Below are 21,977 nucleotides of genomic sequence, written 5' to 3' on the forward strand. Positions count from 1 at the left end.
AGTAATGCATCCTAGGTAAGGAAAGAAAATAGTTTGTTTAAAAATGATATATAAGTATATAAAAGTTTAATATACTCCCTGGAAGGCAGGTAATGTAAATAGATATTATTTCAGCTGTGTCATTTCCAAAATTGTCATTTAATCTATCTGATTTTACTTGTTTCATGGATTAAGTAGGATTTATAGCTGGATGTGATGGGACATACCTTTAATCTCCACATTTGGGAGGTAGAGGTAAGCGAATCTGTGAGTTCAGGCCAGCCTGATTTATATAGCAAATTCCAAAACAGTCGGAACTATACAGTGAGACACTGTCTCTCCTTCCCCCTCCTGATTGGGATTATATGTGAAAGTGAAGCATAGATTATACACCATTATGCAAAGTAAATAAGTACTGAGGTAATTATTTCTAAGCAGTAATGCAGCCTAATGTAGTACATACATTTACATATACCATGTGTTTACAATGAAGACATGAAAGACAGGGAGTTTATAGTGAAGGGCAAAGGAAAACCTTGTAGGAAGCAGGAATACACTTGACCATATGTGAGCATTAATGAAACCTGAGCTTCCCAGAAGCCACAGGGAACAAAATTTTGGCTTATATGATTCTTACCCTAAAGAGGAGTTCTTAAACAGACCCTTGACACAAAATGCTAGCAGAAAATTAGTAAAAACGATGCCTGGCGTTGAGTATAGTCCTTTGATAATAGTTCCATAGCTTCTGCTCATGTGCCCTATTTAGTGACTTGTGTTATTCTTTAACAGAATCCAAGAAATTATACTGTGTACGTAGTGAGCTTAGTTTTATTTGAGAAATATTGCCTAAATATGTTGAGTTTTGGCAGCTACCTCAAGTATAGGACTTAAATCATTGAACAAATTTTGACTTGTTTTTTACTAGTTTAGCTTTAAGTCAAGGTACTTTGTATCATATGTTCAGGTTGAAGTTTCTAGAAAGAAAGAAAAAAAATAAGCTTGTCTTTGTGTACTAAGTCCATTGCCAGTTTGCTAAAAATCTAATTGGCATTAAAAGTGAGTAATGAAAACACTGCGCTAGTGTTATTGCACAAGTCTATACATAGGCAAATTACTTAGATCTGTACATAGTACACACACAAGAAAAAAAATGTAATGAAGTCTGAATTTAGAGTCCTGAGGTTTTTACCAGTGTTGATTTCCTGATGGAGATATTGTACCTGAGTTACGTGATATTCCCCTGGGACACAGGAGGAAGTATTCAGCATGAGCATGCTTGTGGTTTGGGGGCCTTGGAGAGGTTGGGTGTTTGTGTTTTGTTTGTGTGAGTGCATACTTTTGTGCGTGCGTGCCCATGCCTGTGTATGTCTGCATCTCTGATAGCTTCCTGTCCCTACATACTAATATGAAAAGCTTAATACATTCACATGTGCAGAAGGTAGACACATTCATTCTTCTATGACAAGTATTCTTGTTCCTTTTATCTCTTCTTAGGATGGGCATTAACCTCTTCCCCTGCCCCATGTATTTTAACGTGCAAGAAAAATAATCCCCCAGTGTAGCTTCGATTGATATTTTCACTTTCATAGCAGGATGCAGTGTGGATATGGGTAAAGATATGAGACGGGTTCAGGAAGCTGTTTTAACAGGCCAGCTGTGATGAGGTAGAAGAATTTCAATGTGAAGTGAGAGATTAGGTCGTTACACATTTGGTTGGTTCTTAGTTATCATTGTACCAGGTCTAAGTAATATTAAATTCTTTAGTAATTGATTCTTTATACTTTGAAATCCCTTATTATTAAAATGCTGTTAACAAACACAACTTTTTACTGTTTATAAAAATATCACAGAAGAATAAACTTGATTAGTTTCCAAGTAGCACTGTGTCATAAAAAGCAGCATGTTAGCAGAGACATGGAATAATCGTTTCTTGAGTGATTGTTCGTAGTTTCACAGATATGACGGTGGAGCTGACCTATTGAGGGTAATGCATATGACAGAAACAGGATTTGGGGGGGAAGCAAGTATCTTCTTCATACCTGCTGTTTTTGTATCTGGGATGCCACGCTACTTTCTTGTGCCAGAGTAAAAAGTCTGATGGCCATTAACTTGTCTCTTCCTGATTATTGAGATTTAGGTGACATAAAGCCCTGGAAAAGGGAGTTTGTGTGTCTTAACTCTTATTTTTACCACTTTCATTTTGCCTGTTAAAGCTGAAGTTTCAACTTAAACATAAATTTCCTACTCTGCTTGTTGAAAGCAATTAATACATACTGTCATCTGTTGTACTTAACTAATGTCATTTTATAAGCCATTTGTTTATATAAAGGCTTTTGAAGAAAGAATTATCAAATAGTTGTAACTAATATGAGCCATGTAGTAGTGTGCAGAGTTAATATTAACTCCAGCAGGCACAGCTTTGATGTGCTCACCAGATGCCACACTGTGACCTCATTTTCAATCGCATCTGCAGTACCAGAGCGTGGGGATGTGAGTTTGCCTCTTTTCTTCTTGTCCTGATCTGGTTTTATATGGGTAAACACATTAAAACTTTGATATATTCCCAAATAAAGACATAATATGTCACAAAGTGCAAGTTTATGCTTCTGATATGAGTATTTAATGATCATCATGGTTTTACCCTCATGGCTCAGTTTTTATAATTCAACTAATGGAATATTTATAACTTTTCCTTTTCTATCTAATTTTTAATGGATGCTACCTGAATCTGGAGCATGAAAGAATGCTTTTTGAATTTGAAAAATGATGTTAATATGTTTTCTTCATTTGAAAGCTTAAATAGGAGTTTGAACAGCACTTTAGGCACATAAAAATTCAGTGGTTGGCAATTTTCTTCCCTAATAGAATTCATAAATACCTTTGACTTTGTCTTTAAAAACAATATAGATACATCTATTATTGGTCCTGGAAAATAGTTTCTTTTGTACTTGGTAAAATTACATATAGTAGCATATGTAAGGGGAAGAGAAAAAAATCCCTCATAAGCATATAGCTCACAACGACAGATTATGTGATTCACAAAACTGTGACACCACTCTGAGTGATTGAGATCATAGTTGCCGTCTTCAAATATGAAGGCCCCTTTTTAACACCAGCAGTGTTTCCCCCCTCTTCTTTTGAGAATATTAATCACATAATAAAGACTATACCAGCAAAATTTATGATTTGAGAAAATACATTTCTACTGTGGGAAACATGAAGTCTAGAATTTGGTTGGCGGTGAGATGGGCTGTCTCTATGAGGTAGTCCAGGCTGGCTTCAAACTTGACATCTTCCTGCCTCAGCCCACTCTGAACTGGGGCTATAGATGTGGGACCACAGTGCACTGGACTTTAAGATGCTTATCTGAAGTCCATCTAAGAGTTAGTCATTCCTTATGGTCACGAGAATCATACCACCAAAGGTAGAATGCTGAACTAAAGAAGCTGGGACCTGTTGATAATTCCTGTTTTTTTTTTTTAATTTTATTTTCCAGTTTAAATTTAGATAAGAAACAAGGTTGCTTCACAAGTCAGTTCCAGGTCCCTCTCCCATTCCCTCCCCTCCTCCCGTGCCCTCCCCCCAACCCCCCCCCCCCGTTATCCCCTCATTTCCCCAGGGAGGGTGAGGCCCTCCATGGGGGTGTGCATAGTCTGTCATTTCATATAGGGCAGGGCCTAGACCCTTCCCCAAGAGTTCAGGGTGAGAGTGCACCTCACATTGTTCTATGGGAGTCCAAAGTCCGTGTGTATACTTGGGATGGGTACTGATCTGCTGCCCAAGGCTCAATAGATTCCCTAGGCCTCCTCACTGACACCCAGATTCAGGGGGTCTTGATCAGTCCCATGCTGAATTCCCAGGCTAATGCCTGGGATTCAAGAGTTAACCTTTGTCTGGTCAGCTGTTTCTGGGGGTTAAACCAGCCCAGTCTTAATCCCTTTGATCATGAGTCCTCCCCTCTCTGTTACTGGCTTTCTTGAGTTCAGCTCAGTACTTAACCAAGGGAGTCTGCCTCTTCTTCGATCAGCCACTAAATGAAGTTTCTGTTTCCCAGACTCTCTGGCCATAGGATTGTAGGCTGGCACTCCCCAGATCTATGTCTAAAATCCATATATGAGAGAGTACATGCCATGTTTCTCTTTTTGTGACTGGGTTACCTCACTCAGGATGGTTTCTCCTAGTGTCATCCATTTGCCTGTGAATCTCATGATTCCATTATTTTTTTCTGCTGAATAGTATTTTAATCAGCGTGTGTAGCCATAGAGAAAAGTTCATCTCTATTCTGAGTCAGATTGAAATTAGAAACACCTTTGTCACAAGGACTCGCTTCTGTGTGGGGCTAAGTGTCGCAGTTTGCTGATGCAGAGAGGGCAGAGGTGGCTACCTTCCTCTGGATGGAGTGTTAACTCCTGTGTTCTTAGTTTTCTCTGCTGAGAATCATGAGTCTAAGGTTCTCAACTGACAAACGGAGCAGGAAATAGGTGTTCTCCTTAGATTTCTGTTGCTATAATTGTCTACAAACACTGACTGCAAGTAGCTGGGGCAGGAAAGGGTTTCTTTACACTCCAGGTCTCAGTCCATCATTGAGGGCAGTCAGGGCTGGAACTCAGGCAGGAGGCTGAAACGTAAACCAGGGACGAATGTTGCTTGCTGACTCACTGCAGGTCTCTGCTAATTAGCTATCTTACACAGGTCAGGACTGCCTGCCCATTGAGTTGAACATAGTGTGCTGGGCCCTCCTGCATCAGTCAGTCAAGACAATCCCTGCCCCCAAGACATGCCAGAGGCCAGTTGACCTGTGTGGGCCCTTTGAGGCTTCTCCTAGATGACTCTAGGCTATGTCAAGTTAACAATTGCGGCTGACCAGGACACAGGTCAGCAGTAGCTTTATTTATATATATTTGAGGATAAACATTCAAAAAGTTAAAATCAACTTCTCATTTAGCAAAAGGTTCAGATACTTGTAACCAGATGGGACATATAGAATGAAGGGAACCATGAAGAAATACAGGTGGGAGGGAGTAAAGCTACCTGGAATTCATCTTTTTTAAGGCTGAGTCTTCTGGAGAGATGACTGGCTGACGAGAGCTCTTGCAGAGGGTAAGGATTCAGTTAGCAGCACAGCACCCACATGGGAGCTCACAGTAATCTAACTCTAGTTCCAGGGCATCTGGCACCCTCGTTTGACCTTCACAGGCATCGGGCATGTACGTGGTGAACGTTCTCCTGACAGAACACATATACATATAAAGCAAAAATAAATATATCTTTATAATTTCATGTGTCAACTTACTGCACACAGATACACTGATATTTGGTCAAACACTGTACTATAAGGTAGTTAGGAGTTAGTGCATAGAATAAAGCGCCCTCATCCATTCACACTGTTGAAGCCCCCATAGAAAAGCAAACACTGGCCCTCCCTGGAAAGTGAGGTAATGTCTCCTTCAGACTAGAAATTGGTCTTTCAGAACTTCTTTATTTCAGTAACATATTTTATTTGAAGCATCAAAATAGTTATACCATGTATATTTTAAAAACCTTCCTTTAAAAATATGTGTATAGACATGCTTAGCTTTATTCGATCCTTTATCCTTGACATTTTCTCTCAATATGGAGTGTGTAAACACTATTTACTTTATTGAGAAACAAAGGATGTTGTGATTTCATCACATTAGTAGTAATAATAATTTAGATAAAAGTTGACTATCTTACTGTTATTAGTACAGAAAAAAAGGTGTATCCCTGGAGTTTTCAGATAGGTAAGTATGGCTTTATACTATTTTTTTTCTGCCCACAAAGGATATAGATGAAAAAAACTAAAATTATATCACCCTTATAATTGCCCTGGGTGTTGTCTTTCTTTCCTGGAATGAAGAGTAAGATGAAGGCATTTATACAGATCTTAACTAAATTTTATAAATGAATATTTCAATCTTGATCAGCCTTTCCTGAATACTGTTTATCCCAATTTATTGGCATGACAAAAGAGAGGTTTGTTCATTTTATTTCTGACAATTGTTTTTACCCATACTTAAACGTGAAGTGAAATTGAGCTGGATGCAGTAAAATCGTATTAACATGCCAGGAAGGTGTCAAAAGCAAGTTTGCTATGGATCAGTTAGAAACAGGAGTGAGCGAAGCAGGTAGGCTAACCCTTGACTCTGCGCATCCAGTCCCCAGGCCCATCCCCAGCACTGCTGCAGCAGACCTGCAGTGGCCTGCCTTCCTCACCCCAGCCCCTGTCACTGAGATCACATAGCTCTTTCCTCCTAACTTCCCTGACCCCACACATTGCTTTATCACAGCCCCAAACAGCAGCAGCCACTCTCTAGGAACCAGGTGATTCTGACCAGGGAAGCAGGCTAACTGCACATCTCCATCCCTCAAATCCAATTCCCACTTGTAGGAGACCTTCTGCTCTGGCCTTCTCAGTCTGCCCCCATTCCCAGGGACTAAGCAGATCATAGTGTTGAATAAGTGCTTTCCTCTTGTGGATTCCCTCCCCTACTCCTATCTCCTTCCTACTAGCCCATCCCCATTCCTAAGTGTCACCACCTAATACCTAGGAACCCCCAGTAGCCACATCTGCCAGGATCTAGAAGAATTCCCTACCAGCCAGCACACAGCCACTCCCCCGCAACAAGCACCAGAGAGAGAGCAATAGAAACCAAGGAACAAAACACCCACCAACAAAGGTAAGACCAAATGTCACAGCATCTAGAATTAACTTATGTCCCTAACCCAGGTGCTCAGATGGCAGAATAACAACTTTTCCTGGGGAGATAAAACACACTGATTTGCTTGTCTCAGACAGGGAACCCACAACAGGCCAAAGTGCAGATACCACCAAATACTATTTGGTGAACCAATGCGTTTTATTGGAGTTACAGGAATATAGGTGAAGGATTGATTATAGGAGCAGAAAGGACTCAGAGACAGCTGCTTCAGCAAGGCAACCCCCCCTCCCCCGCCGCATATGCCTCTACGCCCCACCGCTGCAGCAGCAAAGGTGACTCCACACAAAAGCTGGAAAACTTGGAACAACAGTGCACAGTCTGCAGGCAGCCCAACAGGTTGTAGAGTGTCCTTCCCAAGTTCCTCAGCTGGCGGCCTACACCTCCACAAGGGAGCCCAGCTGGTTTCTGCTGCTTCCAAGCAGCTGGTCTGGTCTCAAGAGTTCTTACAACTTTTCTCTCAGCTTGACTTCTTCTGAGAGGGACTCTCGAGTTTTATTGTTTACTCTGGCCAGACTGGCCTAGTGCTTCTGGTTTATTTCAGGGAGTTCCTGACACTATTTCTTAGTTGTTTATGTCTCTACTTAAAGGGCTCTCCTACAGGGTAGAATGCTTTAATCCTGGAGGAGACTGTTATACAACAACATAGATTCAAAATTTCTCAGTAAAATATTTGGAGACAGAAACTAGAAACATACCAAAAAAAAAAAAAAATCATCCAGCATCATCAAGTAGCCCTCATCCCAGAGATGTGGGAATGGTTCCATATATGTAAATCAATAAACATGATTCACCATATAAACAAACTGAAAGACAGAAAACACTTGATCATTTCATTGGGTGCAAAAAAGGCCTTTGATAAAATCCAACACCCCTTCATAGTAAAAAGACTTATTAAAGTCTTAGCTAGAGCAATAAGGAAGAGATTAAGGTTATACAAATTGCAAAGGAAGTCGTGAACATATCTTTACTTTGAATACATAGAGCCCCATTAGGGCTCAGAGAACCCTGTGGAAGAGGAGAAAGAAAGGATATAGCCAGAGGGCATGGAGGACATCAAGTAAGACTGTCTGGTTCAAGATGAACTAGTTGAAGTTCATATGAACGCACAGAGACGGGAACTTTGTGGAGGGCTGTACGTGTCTGTACCTGGCTCTCTGAATATGTATTAATGGCTCCAGTTTAGTGTTTCTGTGGGATTTCTGAGAGTGCAAATGAGTGGGTTTGGTTCTTATGCCTTCTCTTGGACTCTTCCCCATCTGTTTGTTTGTTTTGTCCATTCCCGTGTGTTAGTTTTTGTTTTATATTTTACTATATTGTGTTTCATCTTATTATTATCCCTTAAAAGCCGGATATTTTCTACTGAGAGTCAGCAAAGGAGTTGATCTGGATGGGAGGGAGAATTGGGAGGACATGGGAGAAGTAGAGGGAGAGGAACCAATAATCAAGATAAATATTATGTGAGAAAAAAATCTGTTTTCACTAAGAGGGAGAAAAAGAAATGTTCCAGTATAATTTAATCTTATTTACATCCAGTATTGTGTAATTGTTTGTGGTAAGGAAAAGAATGGTGATTATAAGCCAAGATTTGTTTTCTGATTGGTATGTATTTCTTGAATTCTTAAGAAAATGAAAATCATTACTGTTTTTTCAAAACCTTGCTTTTGATGTTAAAATTAATTGACAATCAAACCTCTGCATAAAAATAATGAAGTTTGAAGTGGGATCAGTTGCATCATTCTTGCATAAAGTTCCTCTAGGCTTTTTTATTTCTGAGTTATAAAATATTTCCTCCATAACTATCTCTAGTCTCTTAATTCTAAGCTAAAGTTTTGAGGGTTTGCTTCCCATTAGCAGACACGTAGAACACCCATGAGGTTCTTCTGTACATACACCATGGAAACAGACACAGCAGGGGAAAAAAGGAGCAAGACCTCACAGATGTTGACATGCTGCCTCAGGCAATCTTATCAACACACAGAGACTGCATTTTCATCATTTAATAGATCACTACCTTAGTGATGACAACTTTTCCAATGTTAAATTCTTAACTCTTCAAGTCTTAGCAAAGAAAACAAAATGCCCTTTCAGACAATGAGGAATAGGCTTTCTGGTATTTTCTTCAAAGATCTTAGTTTATGACCCACCTTCAATTTCCCTTAACTGAAATGTCTTTCCTTTGGGTTAAAGTAAACCGTCTCTCTTTTAATTACTGATGTCTGTAGCTGGATCTTGAAATAGTAAAATGGTTGGAAATTGCATCCCATCCCATGTCTAGTAGTAGTGAATGAAGATTGTTACCAAAGTAATGAAGATTGTTACCAAAACACCAAATAATCCAGCTAAAAGGTGGTGTCCACAACTAAAAAGAGAATTCTCAATAAAAGAATCTTAAATGGCTGAAAGATACTTAAGAAAGTACTCAAATTCCTTAGGTATCAGGGAAATGCAAACCAAAACAGCTGGAAGATATTATCTTACACCTGTCAGAATGGCTAAAATCAACAACACCAACTACAGTTTATGCTGGAGAGGATGTGGAGAAAGGAGAACGCTTCTCCTTTGCTGGTGGGAGTGCCAACTTGTACAGCCACTTTGAAAATCAGTATGGAGGTTTCTCTGGAAAATGGGACTCAGTCTACCTCAAGATCCAGAAATTCTTCTCTTAGGCATATATCCAAAGGATGCACATTCATACAACAAGGACATTTGTTCAACTATGTTCATAGCAGCATTATTTGTAATAGCCAGAACCTGGATGCCCCTCAACCAAAGAATGGGTACAGAAAATGTGGTACATTTACACAGTGGAGTACTACTCAGTGGGGGAAAAAAAAACAATGGAATCTTGAAATTTGCAGGAAAATGAATGGAACTATCCCAAGTGAGGTAACTCAGTCACAGAAAGACAAACATGGTATGTACTCACTCATATATGGATTCTAGACATAGTGAAAAGGATTACCAGCCTACAATCCACACCTCCAGAGCAGCTAGAAAACAAGGAGGACCATAAGAGAGATATACATGGTACTCCAGAGAAGCAGAAAGGGACAAGAGCCCCTGAACAAATGGGGAGTATGGGAGGAGGGGGAGGGAGGTAGGAGAAAGAGGAGGGGAGAAGAAGAGGGAGAAGGAGAACATGAGGGATCAGGAAGATTGAGTGGGGAGAGGAATAGAGGAGAGCAAGAAAAGAGACACATCAACAGAGGGAGCCACTGTAGGTTTAAAGACAAATCTGCCACTAGGGAATTGTACAGAGATCCAAGAGGATGACTCCAACCAGGACCCTAAGCAATAGTGGAGAGGCTACCTTAAATGCCCGTTTCCTATAATGAGAATGTTGACTGCCTTAAATGCTATCCTAGAGCCTTTATCCAGTAGCAGATGGGAATAGAAGCAGAGATCCACACCTAAGCACTGAGCCAAACTCCTGTAATCCAGTTTCAGAGAGAGAGGAGGGACGAACAAAGGGGTCAAGACCATGCTGGGAGAACCCACAGAAACAGCTGACCTGAACAAGGGGGAGCTCATGAACCCCAATCTGACAGCTGGGGAACCAACATAGGACCAAACCAGGTCCCCTGAACGTGGGTGTCAGCTAGGAGCACTGGGCAGTCTTTGGGGCCTCTGGCAGTGGAACCAGGATGTATCCCTAGTGCATGAATGGACTTCGGGAGCCCATTTCCCCTGGAGGGATACTCTCTTAGCCTAGATACACAGGGGAGGGTCAAGGCCCTGCCCCAAATGACTTGACAGATTTTAATGATCCCTCATGAAAGGTCTCACCCTCCCTGGGGAGGAGATGGTGGATGGAATGTGGGGGTCCTTGTGGGGTATGGGAGGGAGAGGGAACTGGGATTGATATGTAAAATAAGATTGATTCTAATTTAAACAAAATATATATATATGAAAATTCATTGAGGTTCAATGAATCAGTTCACCAAATAACAGAAGCTCTGCTGAGAATGGATGGATCTGACCCCAGCTTAATGAAGGAAAACTGAAATTGTCAACATGATGCACACACAAGGGCAACAGTCCATGATGTAGATAACTGAGAATTTTTATTGTTAAAAGAGCGCTTCATGTAGCAATGGAAATAACAGGCAGTTCCTTGACGTACTGTATAAGATGCTTAGTTAATTTTTATGTGCTGTATGTGATGTTAATTATATTATTAATATTAAAAATGTGATACCAAAAAAAAATAAAACAACTGTTAGAATTGTTTCTCCAGAAAAAAATCATGTGAGGACGAGGAAGAGATTTTAAGTTTGAAGTCTTAGCTCCAAAACTGTAAATGTTTACTAACTCAATTGCTAGAGTTCATAGTCATTTTAGAAGTGAGGAACCCAGACACAGGGCTTAAAGGGGTAAATAAAAGCCAAGAAGATTTAAATCCACTCAAGGATAGAAAACCACTTCTAATAAAATAAAAGGGTGGCTATGACTAGCACAATTGGACATTCTTCCACTTTTCAAGAAGGCATGAAGAGTATGTTGTTCTCTGGTTGGAGAATTTCACATGCTCCCCACTTGTGGTGGTTATAGAATTGTAATGGATATTTTATGGCTAAGGTATAAATGGGAGGATGCTATGCTTTTTGCTTGGATGTAGACTCATGTGTAATGAAATCTAAAACCCCAGCCTCCAAAAGGAATGTGTGTCATTCTTCCTTCCTTGGAGATCTCTGAGGCTCTCTTATAGAGTTCTCCAAGTACTGAGGTAGGACCATTGTTTTGTAACTATGCCAGAAGGTAGGATGCATTTGCCTTTATTACGTAGAAATATAATGTGAGTCAATAAAAACTTAAAGTTGTTTAAATTCAACTTCAGAGCTCCTTCTAAAGTTTCTTTTCTGGTGGGGGTGTGGGGGAATAATGAAGATTATTTTCCTTGTGTCCTTTCTTTCCTCTGGGAAATAGGATGTGTTTGTGTTGTAGCTTGATTGCCCTACTTTTGTCTTCTCTAACCTGGACTGTGTATACCTTCTACTGCACCCAACTGAATTTTCATACAAATCTAAAAATTGTGTTACTGTGCTTTGTCACTTTAAGCTCTGAAGAAATTATATGTGAAATAATGTGTTGATCAACTCTGTGCTTTGTGTACATTTTAGACTGCTGTTGTGTGACTTAATATTGGATAACCTAAAAGGATCTCCTGAAAAAGGGAACAGATAATTTTTCAGAAATGAATCTTTTAAAACAACTTTCAGTTGATGCTGAAAATTATACAGTACTGTTAGACTGTTGCCACTAGGCTTAGTGGCACATGCCTGTAGTTCCAGGGTTGAGAACCAAAGCACAGCCTGTGCTACCTCAAAATCAGTAACAAATAATGTGCTGCCATCTTTTCTAAATTAAATGGGAAAGGATAATACTTCTCCAAAACATACTTAATAAGAAGACATTGAATTAGAGTTCACACTTTCCGAGTTCCATTTGTCGATAAAATTCAATCATAACTTCCTTAAGCCAAGTATGAGTTAAAATAAAAGCAAAATTCTTAATTTACCCAGCACCATGCTGTAACTGGAAGTTTCTGTCCTGCCCGCCAGTTCCTGAATAACCACTCAGTCGCTTATTACAAATATTTGGCCAATGGTTTAGGCTTTTACTAACTAGCTCTCACAACTTAAATTAACCCATTGCTGTTCATCTGTGTATCGCCACAAGGTCAGTGGCTTACTACCTCACATCTTGCTGGCATCTCTGAGATTCTGCTTTCTTTGTTCCTGTGTCTTTGCTTGGATTTCCCAGCTGGCTTTTTTTCTGCCTGGCTATTGGCCAAATCAGCTTCTTTATTAGCCAGTGTTAATAAAACATCTTCACAGAATACAGAAACACATCCCACATCACCATGTTCTTAGCTTTGAAAAGCATTCAGAACCAGAGGTATTTGCACACAACTTCCTGTGCTTAGCTTTTATTCCGGCTGTTGGTAACTTCAAAAGTATTTGTACTTCTGTGCTCTCTTACCTTTGGTTTGTTGTAGCATAGGCGCGTGCACACGCGCGCGCACACACACACACACACACACACACACACACACACACCCCATATACAGAGCTAGTGACCTCCTTCCTTGCAGAGTGAATAAGGCAGTGCATCTGTAAACCTAGAACACTGAATGTGTAAAAGTAACACTCTGGAGCTAGGGACAGTTCCTTTTGAAAATGGTTGCCACATGTCCAGCACACATGTAAAAAGCCTGATGGTAGTGTTGTCTTGTGATGCCAACACTGGGGAGGTGGACACAGGTCATCCCTTAAGCTTGCTGCCCATCTAGCTGAGGTGGTTTAGATGAGATGTTCCCCTAATCTTGGGCATTTGAATACGTGGTCCCCAGTTGGTGGAGTAGTTTGGGTAGGCATAGGCGGCTAGGAGGTGTGGCCTTGCTGGAGGAAGTATATTGCTAGGGGCAGGTGTTGAGGCTTCAAAAGCCATGTGCTATTCCATGTTTCTGGTTCCTGCTGGAGATGTGAGCTCTCTGTCACACCAGTCACCCGGTCTGCCTGCTGCCATACTTCCCTGCTGTCATGGCAGCGAACTCTTTTCCCTCTGGAAACGGAAACTCATATAAACTCTTCTTTCTATAATTTCATGGTCTTTTGAATAGGCCAGGAATGAACATGAATGAGCAGTATCTCAGTAGTAAGAATCAGAGTTCTTAAGGTTTATGCCCTAGAGTGGTATAACTGGATCTTGTAGTAGATTGGCTTTCAACTTTGTGAAGAACCTCTGTACTGACTTCTATAGTGGCTATACAAGTTTGCACTTGCCCCAGCAATGATTAAGTATTCCACTTTCCTGGCATCCTCATTGGTACATGCTGGCATTTGTTTTATTGATCTTGACCATTCTTATTGGTATAAGATGGCGAAAGTGATTTTAAACATTTCTTAAGTGTTTCTCAGACATTTGTGTTTGATCTTTTGAAAGTTCTCTACTTAGTTCAGTATCCCATTTTAATTGTTTTCTTGATGTTCAGGTTTTTTAGTTCTTTATATATTTTACATACTAATTCTCTACCAGATATAATAACTGGTAAAGATATTTTCCCATTCTTTAGGCTGCCACTTTGCCTGAGTGAGGGTGTCCTTTACATAACAGAAGCTTTCAGCTTCATGAAGTTCAGTTTATTTATTTATTGATATATAGTTGTTTTTAATGCCTGTGCTATTGATATTCTGCTCATAAAGTCCTTGAGTTCAAGCCCATTCTTCACTTTCTCTCCCATCAGATTCAGGGTATCTGGTCTTATGTTGAGGTCCTTGATGATTTGGAGTTGGGTTTTATGCTGGGATAAGTGCAATCTGTTTGGTTCTTTTGCATGCCGCCCTTCAGTTTGACAAGCACCGTCTTCTAAAGATGGTGCCTTTTTGTCATTTGTGTTTATGCTTTTTTGACAAAAATCAGGCATTCAGGGGGTATCTGCATTTTCAATATGATTCCATTAATCGTTGTTTCTGTTTTTATTATCATAGCTTTGGGGTACAATTTGAGATCTAGGATGGCAATACTTCCAGAACTTCTTTTTTTATATAATTTATCTTTTTATTTTTACATAGCAGCCAAAGGTTTCCCTCCCTCCCCTTTTCCCAGTTCCTTCCCTCCTTCCCAGTTCCTCTCCTCGCCCCCCATCCACCACTCCTTTACTGTCTCTCTTCAGATACTGGCAGGCACAAAAGTTCTTTGATTATTTGGGATTGTTTTAGCTATCTTGAGTTTTTTGTGTTTCCATATAAAATTGATATTTTTAAAAAATTGCTGTGAAGAATTTTGTTGGGGATTGCATTGAACCTATCGATTGGTTTTGTTAGGATGGACACACATGTAATATACCAGCCCCTGGGTAGATGATAAAGGAACACTGACAGGAGTTCAAGGTCAAAGTCAGTTATAGAGTAAGTCCCCCACCAGCCTGAGCTGCAGAGTGAGACCTGTCTCAAAATTAACTAAATGGGCTCAACGTAATTTTGTATACTAGTAAACTAAGGCTTATTCTAGGTATTTTTAAAGATTTCTTTGACATTCACAATTTATATTTTGAAATCTCACATCTACTCAGCAACTGAAGTCAAATTTTGAGTTCTGCAAACTTTAGATTGGGATATACTGTATATCTATGTAGTAACTATTTAGATTGTTAACTGTAACTATTCACTTTCTGAAATACCATCACATACATATTGACTTGGTTTTATGCATTTTTGTTGCTAGAAATTATATTCCTAGTAACTAGATGAGGTCTTGGTGTATGGAGCAGGCTGGCTAGAACTTGGAGTCCTTCTGCCTCAACCTCCTAAGTGCTAGGTTACAAATATATACCATACTTAGCTAGAAAGTAAAGGGATGTGTGTGTCTGTGTATCTGTGTCTGAGTGTCTATGTATAGGTGTATGATGTATGTGTGTCCCTGAGTGTGTATGTATAGGTACATGATAATGTATATGTGTCCCTGAGTATCTATGTATAGGTACATGATAATGTATGTGTGTCTCTGAGTGTCTATAGGTGTATGATGCATATGTGTCTCTGAGTGTCTATGTATAGGTGTATGATGTATATGTGTCTCTGAGTGTCTATGTATAGGTACATGATAATGTATGTGTGTCTGAATGTCTGTGATGTGCTCATGGGAGACCTGAGCTTGACATTGACTATCTTCTCCTATTTCTCTCTATCTTAGTCATTGAGGCAGGATCTCTCACTTGTACCCAGAGCTGACCTATAAAGCCAGTGTAGATAGTCAGCTTGTCCTAGGCAATCTTCTGAGTTACAGATGGCCTGCTATGCCCATCCAACAATTATGTGGGCTCTGGGTAATCTCAATCTAGGCCTCAAACTGGACGGTAAGTATTTTATCCACTGAGCAATCTCCACAACACTAGAACTTAAATTTCTAAGAATTCAACATTCTCAGCCAGTTCTCTGATTAGTTGCCCCGTAGGTATATAATTTTCTGAAGTCTTAGCCAGTTAGCATAGGGCATAAGTCATTGTTGTCATCTATATAACAGTGTAACTATTAGGACATGGTTTGAAGTTAAGTGAAATTATCTTCATTTTAATCTTTATTTTTAATTAAATTAGTGTGTCCTATGTGTGTGCATGTCTATGCCAAAAGAAATGGTGTATTAGGTTTCATATTATCAGATGGTTGAGCATCACATGTAAATATATGGCCTTAATCCAATGCTTTTATTAGTGTTAAACTAAAAATCTTTCATTAGGAGCTTCTTAGTAATAGCTCCTTTGTGAGCTGTTTCTGGTATTTACCCCTTTGCTCCTCCAGCTGAGTTATCCATTATGGTATCTGGTCAACAGTTTGGACCTTGAACTATTGAGGTGTGACTAGTTTGAATTGAGAGGTATCTCTAGGGTATACACTGGGATTTGAAAGATTTATTATGGAGAACATAAATATTTCACTAATAACACTGATTACCTGTTAGAATGATAATAGTTCATATATTTGGTTGAATGAAATCGTATTAAAATGTATTCCTCGCCTTAGTTTGCTCTTCCATGTGACTTCTGGTAGATCCATATTACACATGTGGCTTCCATATGTTACTGTCATGATTCTGTTGGACAGCACTACTCTGTAGACTGTCTTTTTATATGAAGAGGTCAGATTTTAAAAGGTACATATCCCTTTTAACTCTTTCCATTCCTGTACTCAAAGCTGTTGGCACATTCCAGCAGCTGAATGGCATCTGTGTGTTGTAGGTTCACAAGGATGTTTGACCATTATTGAGCACCACTTAAAAGTTGGAATATAATGGTGTAAGCTAAAAGAGAGAAGATAAGGAAAAATAAAGCAAAAATCAAGAATGAAAATAAGTTTGTGGATGGTAGAAAATGCTGCTAAAGCGAGCACTGATATTTAGTAACTGTATACCATGTTCCAGCCACTCTTCTTGGACAACAGACTTTGAAAAACACTCATAGAAAGGTATACTTATTGTTTTCCAAGTTAAAGAACAAGCACATTCACCAGTTAATACTACTTAGGAGGCTTTGGACATAGTACAATGATAGAGCACCTATCTTGTATGTGAAAGGCCCTCTTTCTCAGGAACTCTGTCTCTTTGGAAGAGAATCATTTTATTCCTGCCTTTAAAAAAGTCTTAAAAATTCCATTGTGAAAGACAGACACTCAGAAGTTCTTTAAGCTCCCATTTTAGACCAGTGAGGCTACTCTTGCTTTCCTCTAAAAGGCAATTGTCTCTGCCCCATCCCACTCCATGTTCATGTTTATTTGTTTTGTTTTCCTTTTGTCTGATTTTCAACAAGTCATTTAGTCACCCTGATTAGGTTTATTTTCAAATTATTAAGTAAAGAATTACAAACAGTGTTATGTTTTGTATTTGAAATTGTAAGGTACATTTCTTTATTTTATTTTATTTTTAATTTAACTCTTTGTTTTACAGATGAGGGCAGAAGTGCAGTTGACCAAGCAGGTGGTGCACAAATTGTAATTGACCATTTAAGGTCACTGTGCAGTATAACAGATCCCGCCAATGAGAAGCTCTTGACTGTCTTTTGTGGCATGCTGATGAACTATAGCAATGAGAATGGTAAACAAAACTGAAAACTTGCTTTATCTGTGGGGGAAACTTTAAAATAAAATTTTACTATAATATACAACAGATATTTGAAAACTGAACAAATTTGTAAGTGGTGCATAAGATTAAGAATTAACTTTGCAGTGTTTGAAAATTACTTAACGGCCTGAGGTACAGAATGGAAGGAGACTTTGAAGGTTGCCCATGTTATACTTAAACCTAGAAGTAAAATGGAAGGTATAGTTTAAAATATCTTGCTGTGAACATTTTAAAAAGAAACAGATTTAGAGTATCACGTTTATGACTTTAGATACCATGAGATATTGTTTTTAGATGGAAATTAATTTATTCTAGTTACTATATTTATTTGAAATGAAAACCCTTCATAAAACAGCTTTATACTAACAGTTTAAAGTAACTGTAAATAGTTCACTTTAGAAATTAGTCTGTAAAACAGTTTTTTTCCCTGGAAGATATTTTTAGGATCTAGCAACAAATGACTCCTTCACATAGCCTATGGCTTCTTGGACAGGGACACCCATCCATGCAGTGATATTAAGTTTTCCTAACTCTTTCATGTTAAAGTATGGCTCATTTCTCTTTATTATGTAAAATATTATGAGAATGAAGTGCTCGAGTTCCATAATGTCCTTACATATAACATAGGTCCTTCTGTGATTTGTTTCTTGTGGTATTTTAAGTTTTACAGTTGTCTATTGAATATGTAGTAATTTTTATACTCAATTAAAAACTTTGAACATTTGGTGGCTTTCATAAGGTCAATGATTTCTATGTTTTTTCACCTTCACTGAACGCTCTTTTGAAGGATCCTAAACATGAGTAGAAACAGAACAGACTCTGGGTAAAATCCAGTGTTTAGTTTCCAACTGGAGTTTAACTGTAGTACACAGGTATATGGATTATAGTAAGAAACTATTGGTCAACTGTTCATGTTGCTATTTAAACTTCATTTGGGAATCAACTCAAAGAAATGGAAAAATGACAAGTGGGAGAACATTTTTGAAATGCCGCAAAAAAAACTGTAGCTTTAGATGTCTTAGACATCTTTATGCATCTAAACTAGGAATTTTAATCTTTTAGGGAAACTGTTTTAAAATGTATGAAAAAAAGGAAGGTGGTAGTTAAAGTGCTGCAGTGCAAACATGCTGATCTGAGTGTAGTTCCTCAGCACCCAGGTTAAAAAGACAGACAGACAGACAGACAGACACAGACAGACCTACCTCTTAGTGTCCTCAGGTGTAACAGAAAAAGGGAGCTCCTGGTTTAGTGAAGGTCTTGTCTAAAAAGGTAAGGTGGAGAGCAATTGAGGAAGACACCTGGTGTCAGTCTGTGACCTCCAACTCCTAAAGTAGCAGAGTGCACTGAGGTGAGATCAGTGTGCCAAATACACATGAGTATTGTGTGTTCCTGAAGACTATGATTTTCCTCTGGTTGGGAATATGCTTGAGAAATAATTTAGACTCTATGGGAAAATATGTTAACTTTTTCATAATATTGTTGGGCAAATAGTGTTATTCCAAAAGCTGAGGAGAAGTGCCTCTTTTAAAACTTAGTAGATAAAACAAAAGTTATTTTCAGACTATCAAAGAAACACGGCAAAGATTACTCTTGACCCTCCTTCCTTCCTGTGCCTTGAAACCCTTTGAAGAGATTCTTTCTTGTTGCTAATGTTTTAACTTACTTACTGACCCATTTTTTTGCATTATTTACCAGAAAGTATTTTTATTGTTGTTCTTATATTAGTTACTATTTTACTTATAATTTCAATTTAAATATTAGAACTTCTTTGCAAACGTACCATCACTTTGGAGTGGCCCTGTGTACCCAGATGAGTCACTGAGACCCAGAAGAACCCAGAAGGTGCTTTCCATCAGCACTCACTTCAATAGGAAGTGATGTGTTGCCTTTCAATCTTAGTGCATACCTCTGTGCTAATTTGTGAGTAGAATATGAATGATAAGCATCTCCGTTCTGCTCTGGCAGAAGAAAATTAACATTTCTTGTAGTCTAATAATCTAAGCTTTACTCATAGCTAAGAGGTTTTAACTTCATAATTTTTTTTAAATACTAAGACATGATAGTACTGAAACTGATCACAAGGAACTCAGCATAGGTCCCTGATAATGATGTTTTTTGAATTACGTATTAGTCTTAAAATGCAATGACATTCTGTAGTATATTCATTCAGATACTTGTTTCCGTCATGAAGCTGTCAGCACGGCATAATTTCAGTTCAAGAAATAAAGAACAAAGCCATCTCCCTAAACATTGGAAGATGCCTATGCTGCTGTGCATGTACTCGTTCAGTGGAAGCACTTTGTGTATATAACTAGAAGTTTTATTAGTTTAAAAGGTTAGACTAGCTTGGGACTATATTTTTAAGCCATGAGCTATTCTTATTTTTACCTATTGATAAAGCACTGAGAGCTTTTTATATCCAGATTGGTAAGCGTTCTGTGTCCTATTGCTGAGACAGAAACGTTAAGAGTGATAATATATAAAACCCTATTTGAATATGACAGAAATAAGTTTATTTACTAAATGTCACTTAAAATGTCTTACAATTGTAACCATTTTTTGTGGCAAACAAACAAAAATGCTCACAATTGTATAGTCCTCCAAAATAATCTGAAAATTAATTTGGTGGTTCTGCCAATAGGAGAGATTGTTAAAGATTTGGCGTTCAGCTTGAGGGAATGTGGTATTTCCTTTATCTGGATACAACTCGAGTTTTAAATGGGGAACTCATATCTTTAGAGACAGTTTATTGCATTAAGTTTTTTTCCTTTTTTAAAATACTTGCCAAAACACTGCAGTTTCAGAACACTAAATATTTTTGCTCAGTTGCCCAGCTTTTTGACTAGAAATGGAAGTACACCCTAATCAGTCCATCATAAGCTGACAATAGCATACGCAGGCCTTACACGTGGTACACTTGATCCACTAAACATTGCCCCGAGCACCTTGAAGTACCACTTGCTTAACTCATGATCACATAGTGATGAAGAGCTGTGACTCACTGCTTGTTGTGACCCACATCACAAGAGTCATACTGTACATCACTGACTTGGGCCAAGACCAAATGTCAGCTTCTGCTAGATCCTCCTGAATCCATACCACTTCCATTCCATCATAGAGTTAAAAGTCTTAACCATTTCAAATCAAAGACCTTTGTAGTATAGTGTTTGGGCATATAGTTCCTCTGGTTATGTAGTATCCAGGTACTGGATACTTTAATGCTGCCTAAAATTTTCATCAATAAAAGCAGTAGATGAAAACTATGTTGTCCAAAAGCAATCTTTCATTATATAATCTAGAAATACTATAATTTTTTAATTCTTTTCTTAGTTGATAGGTAGCAGTAGCAGGGAGGGACACTAAAAACAACAAGAACCATTTCTCATGTTATCCACAAGCATGGTAAGCCTGTATATGTACACTTGGAAACTACAAACAAACATAATCTTAAGTGAGCCTTTTAGAGATCAGAATAACACCTTGTGTAGCAACCTGTCAGTTCATGGCCACCATTGTTACAATTATAAGTAGCTATGACAAATCAGTATATAATGCTAATGGTTTAATATTGTTGGTTGGTTGGTTGGTTGGTTGGTTGGTTGAATGATTTTGATGCCAGGTCTTACTATGTAGTCCTGGCTGGCTGAGAACTATTATATAGACCAGGCTGTCCTCAAACTCAGAGACCTCTTCCTCATTAGTAGTAGGATTAACAGTGGCCACCACCATGCCCAGCTTAATGTTTTTCTTAATACAGTTGAATTGGAGACACAAAATAGAAGGGAAAGATTGTTACAACTTTAAAAACAAAGTTCTAAATGGTGAAAAGCATTAAAAACTGAATTTTTAAAAACATAAACTGTACTATAAAGTAAAGGTAATAAACGTGCCATTCATTGGGAATTAGTTCCTTCTCAGTGTACTAATATACAACCTACGGCTTCTTCATGTAACCTTATATATATGTATGGTAGCTATATATTTGAAAATATGCTTTCGATGGGCACTAGCACTGGTTTATGGGAGGCTCTCTTCCTTGGGTACTTTATTGAAGAGTTAATAACTGCATTAAGTATTAAACTTAGTACTTAAATAAGTTGCCCGAAGCAGGTCTCTGAGGTATTTTCTGTCTCTGATCTAGATTTGTTGCTAGACTGACTAGAATACTCAGATAATAGAAAGGTGTGAGCAGGGCTGGCAACCCAATTTGATCTCTGGATCCCAGGAGGTGGCAGAAGAAAACCAGCTCCCAAGAATGTCCTCTGACCCCGCACATGCATGTGCACACACACACAGACAGACAGACAGACAGACAGACACACACACACACACACACACACGTTAAAAAATGTAAAGATCATTATGCATGTAATTAATTTTACCTAATACTTGTGTTTCTGTAGGCTTCATTTTCATTAAGTGTGGTCTCTAATTTTTTTGTATGCTAGTAAAAACAGACCATATTTTTGTAAGTGCACATCTTTTAAATCCCAGTTTGTCAAGTCGAAATGTTCTGGTGTGCTGAATGAAAATGCCATAGGGATGCCTATGGTGCAGCTGAGTTGATGGGATTTTTTCTTCATTTTGCTTTGTTGACTTTTGTGCTTTATCAGCTCCCTACTAGCTGTTTTTGTCGTTTAAGAA

The 21,977-nt window shown here is 38.6% G+C and overlaps 1 protein-coding gene across 4 annotated transcripts in view; it reads left to right on the forward strand.

The window, feature by feature from the left end:
• The window catches only part of Rap1gds1 (Rap1 GTPase-GDP dissociation stimulator 1), a 120,487-nt gene that overhangs the window by 63,417 nt on the left and 35,093 nt on the right, over positions 1-21,977 (forward strand). For 2 of the 4 annotated variants that reach the window (XM_040751715.1, XM_040751714.1), the window contains exon 5: positions 17,160-17,306. The exons of the other annotated variants lie outside the window; for them this stretch is intronic. In XM_040751715.1, the coding sequence (XP_040607649.1) occupies positions 17,160-17,306 (147 nt within the window). The remainder of the gene's footprint in view (positions 1-17,159; positions 17,307-21,977) is intronic. 4 annotated transcript variants of the gene reach the window in all.

The sequence above is a fragment of the Mesocricetus auratus genome, unplaced genomic scaffold, assembly GCF_017639785.1.
Source record: "Mesocricetus auratus isolate SY011 unplaced genomic scaffold, BCM_Maur_2.0 Super-Scaffold_100009, whole genome shotgun sequence".
Taxonomy (NCBI): Eukaryota; Metazoa; Chordata; class Mammalia; order Rodentia; family Cricetidae; genus Mesocricetus; species Mesocricetus auratus.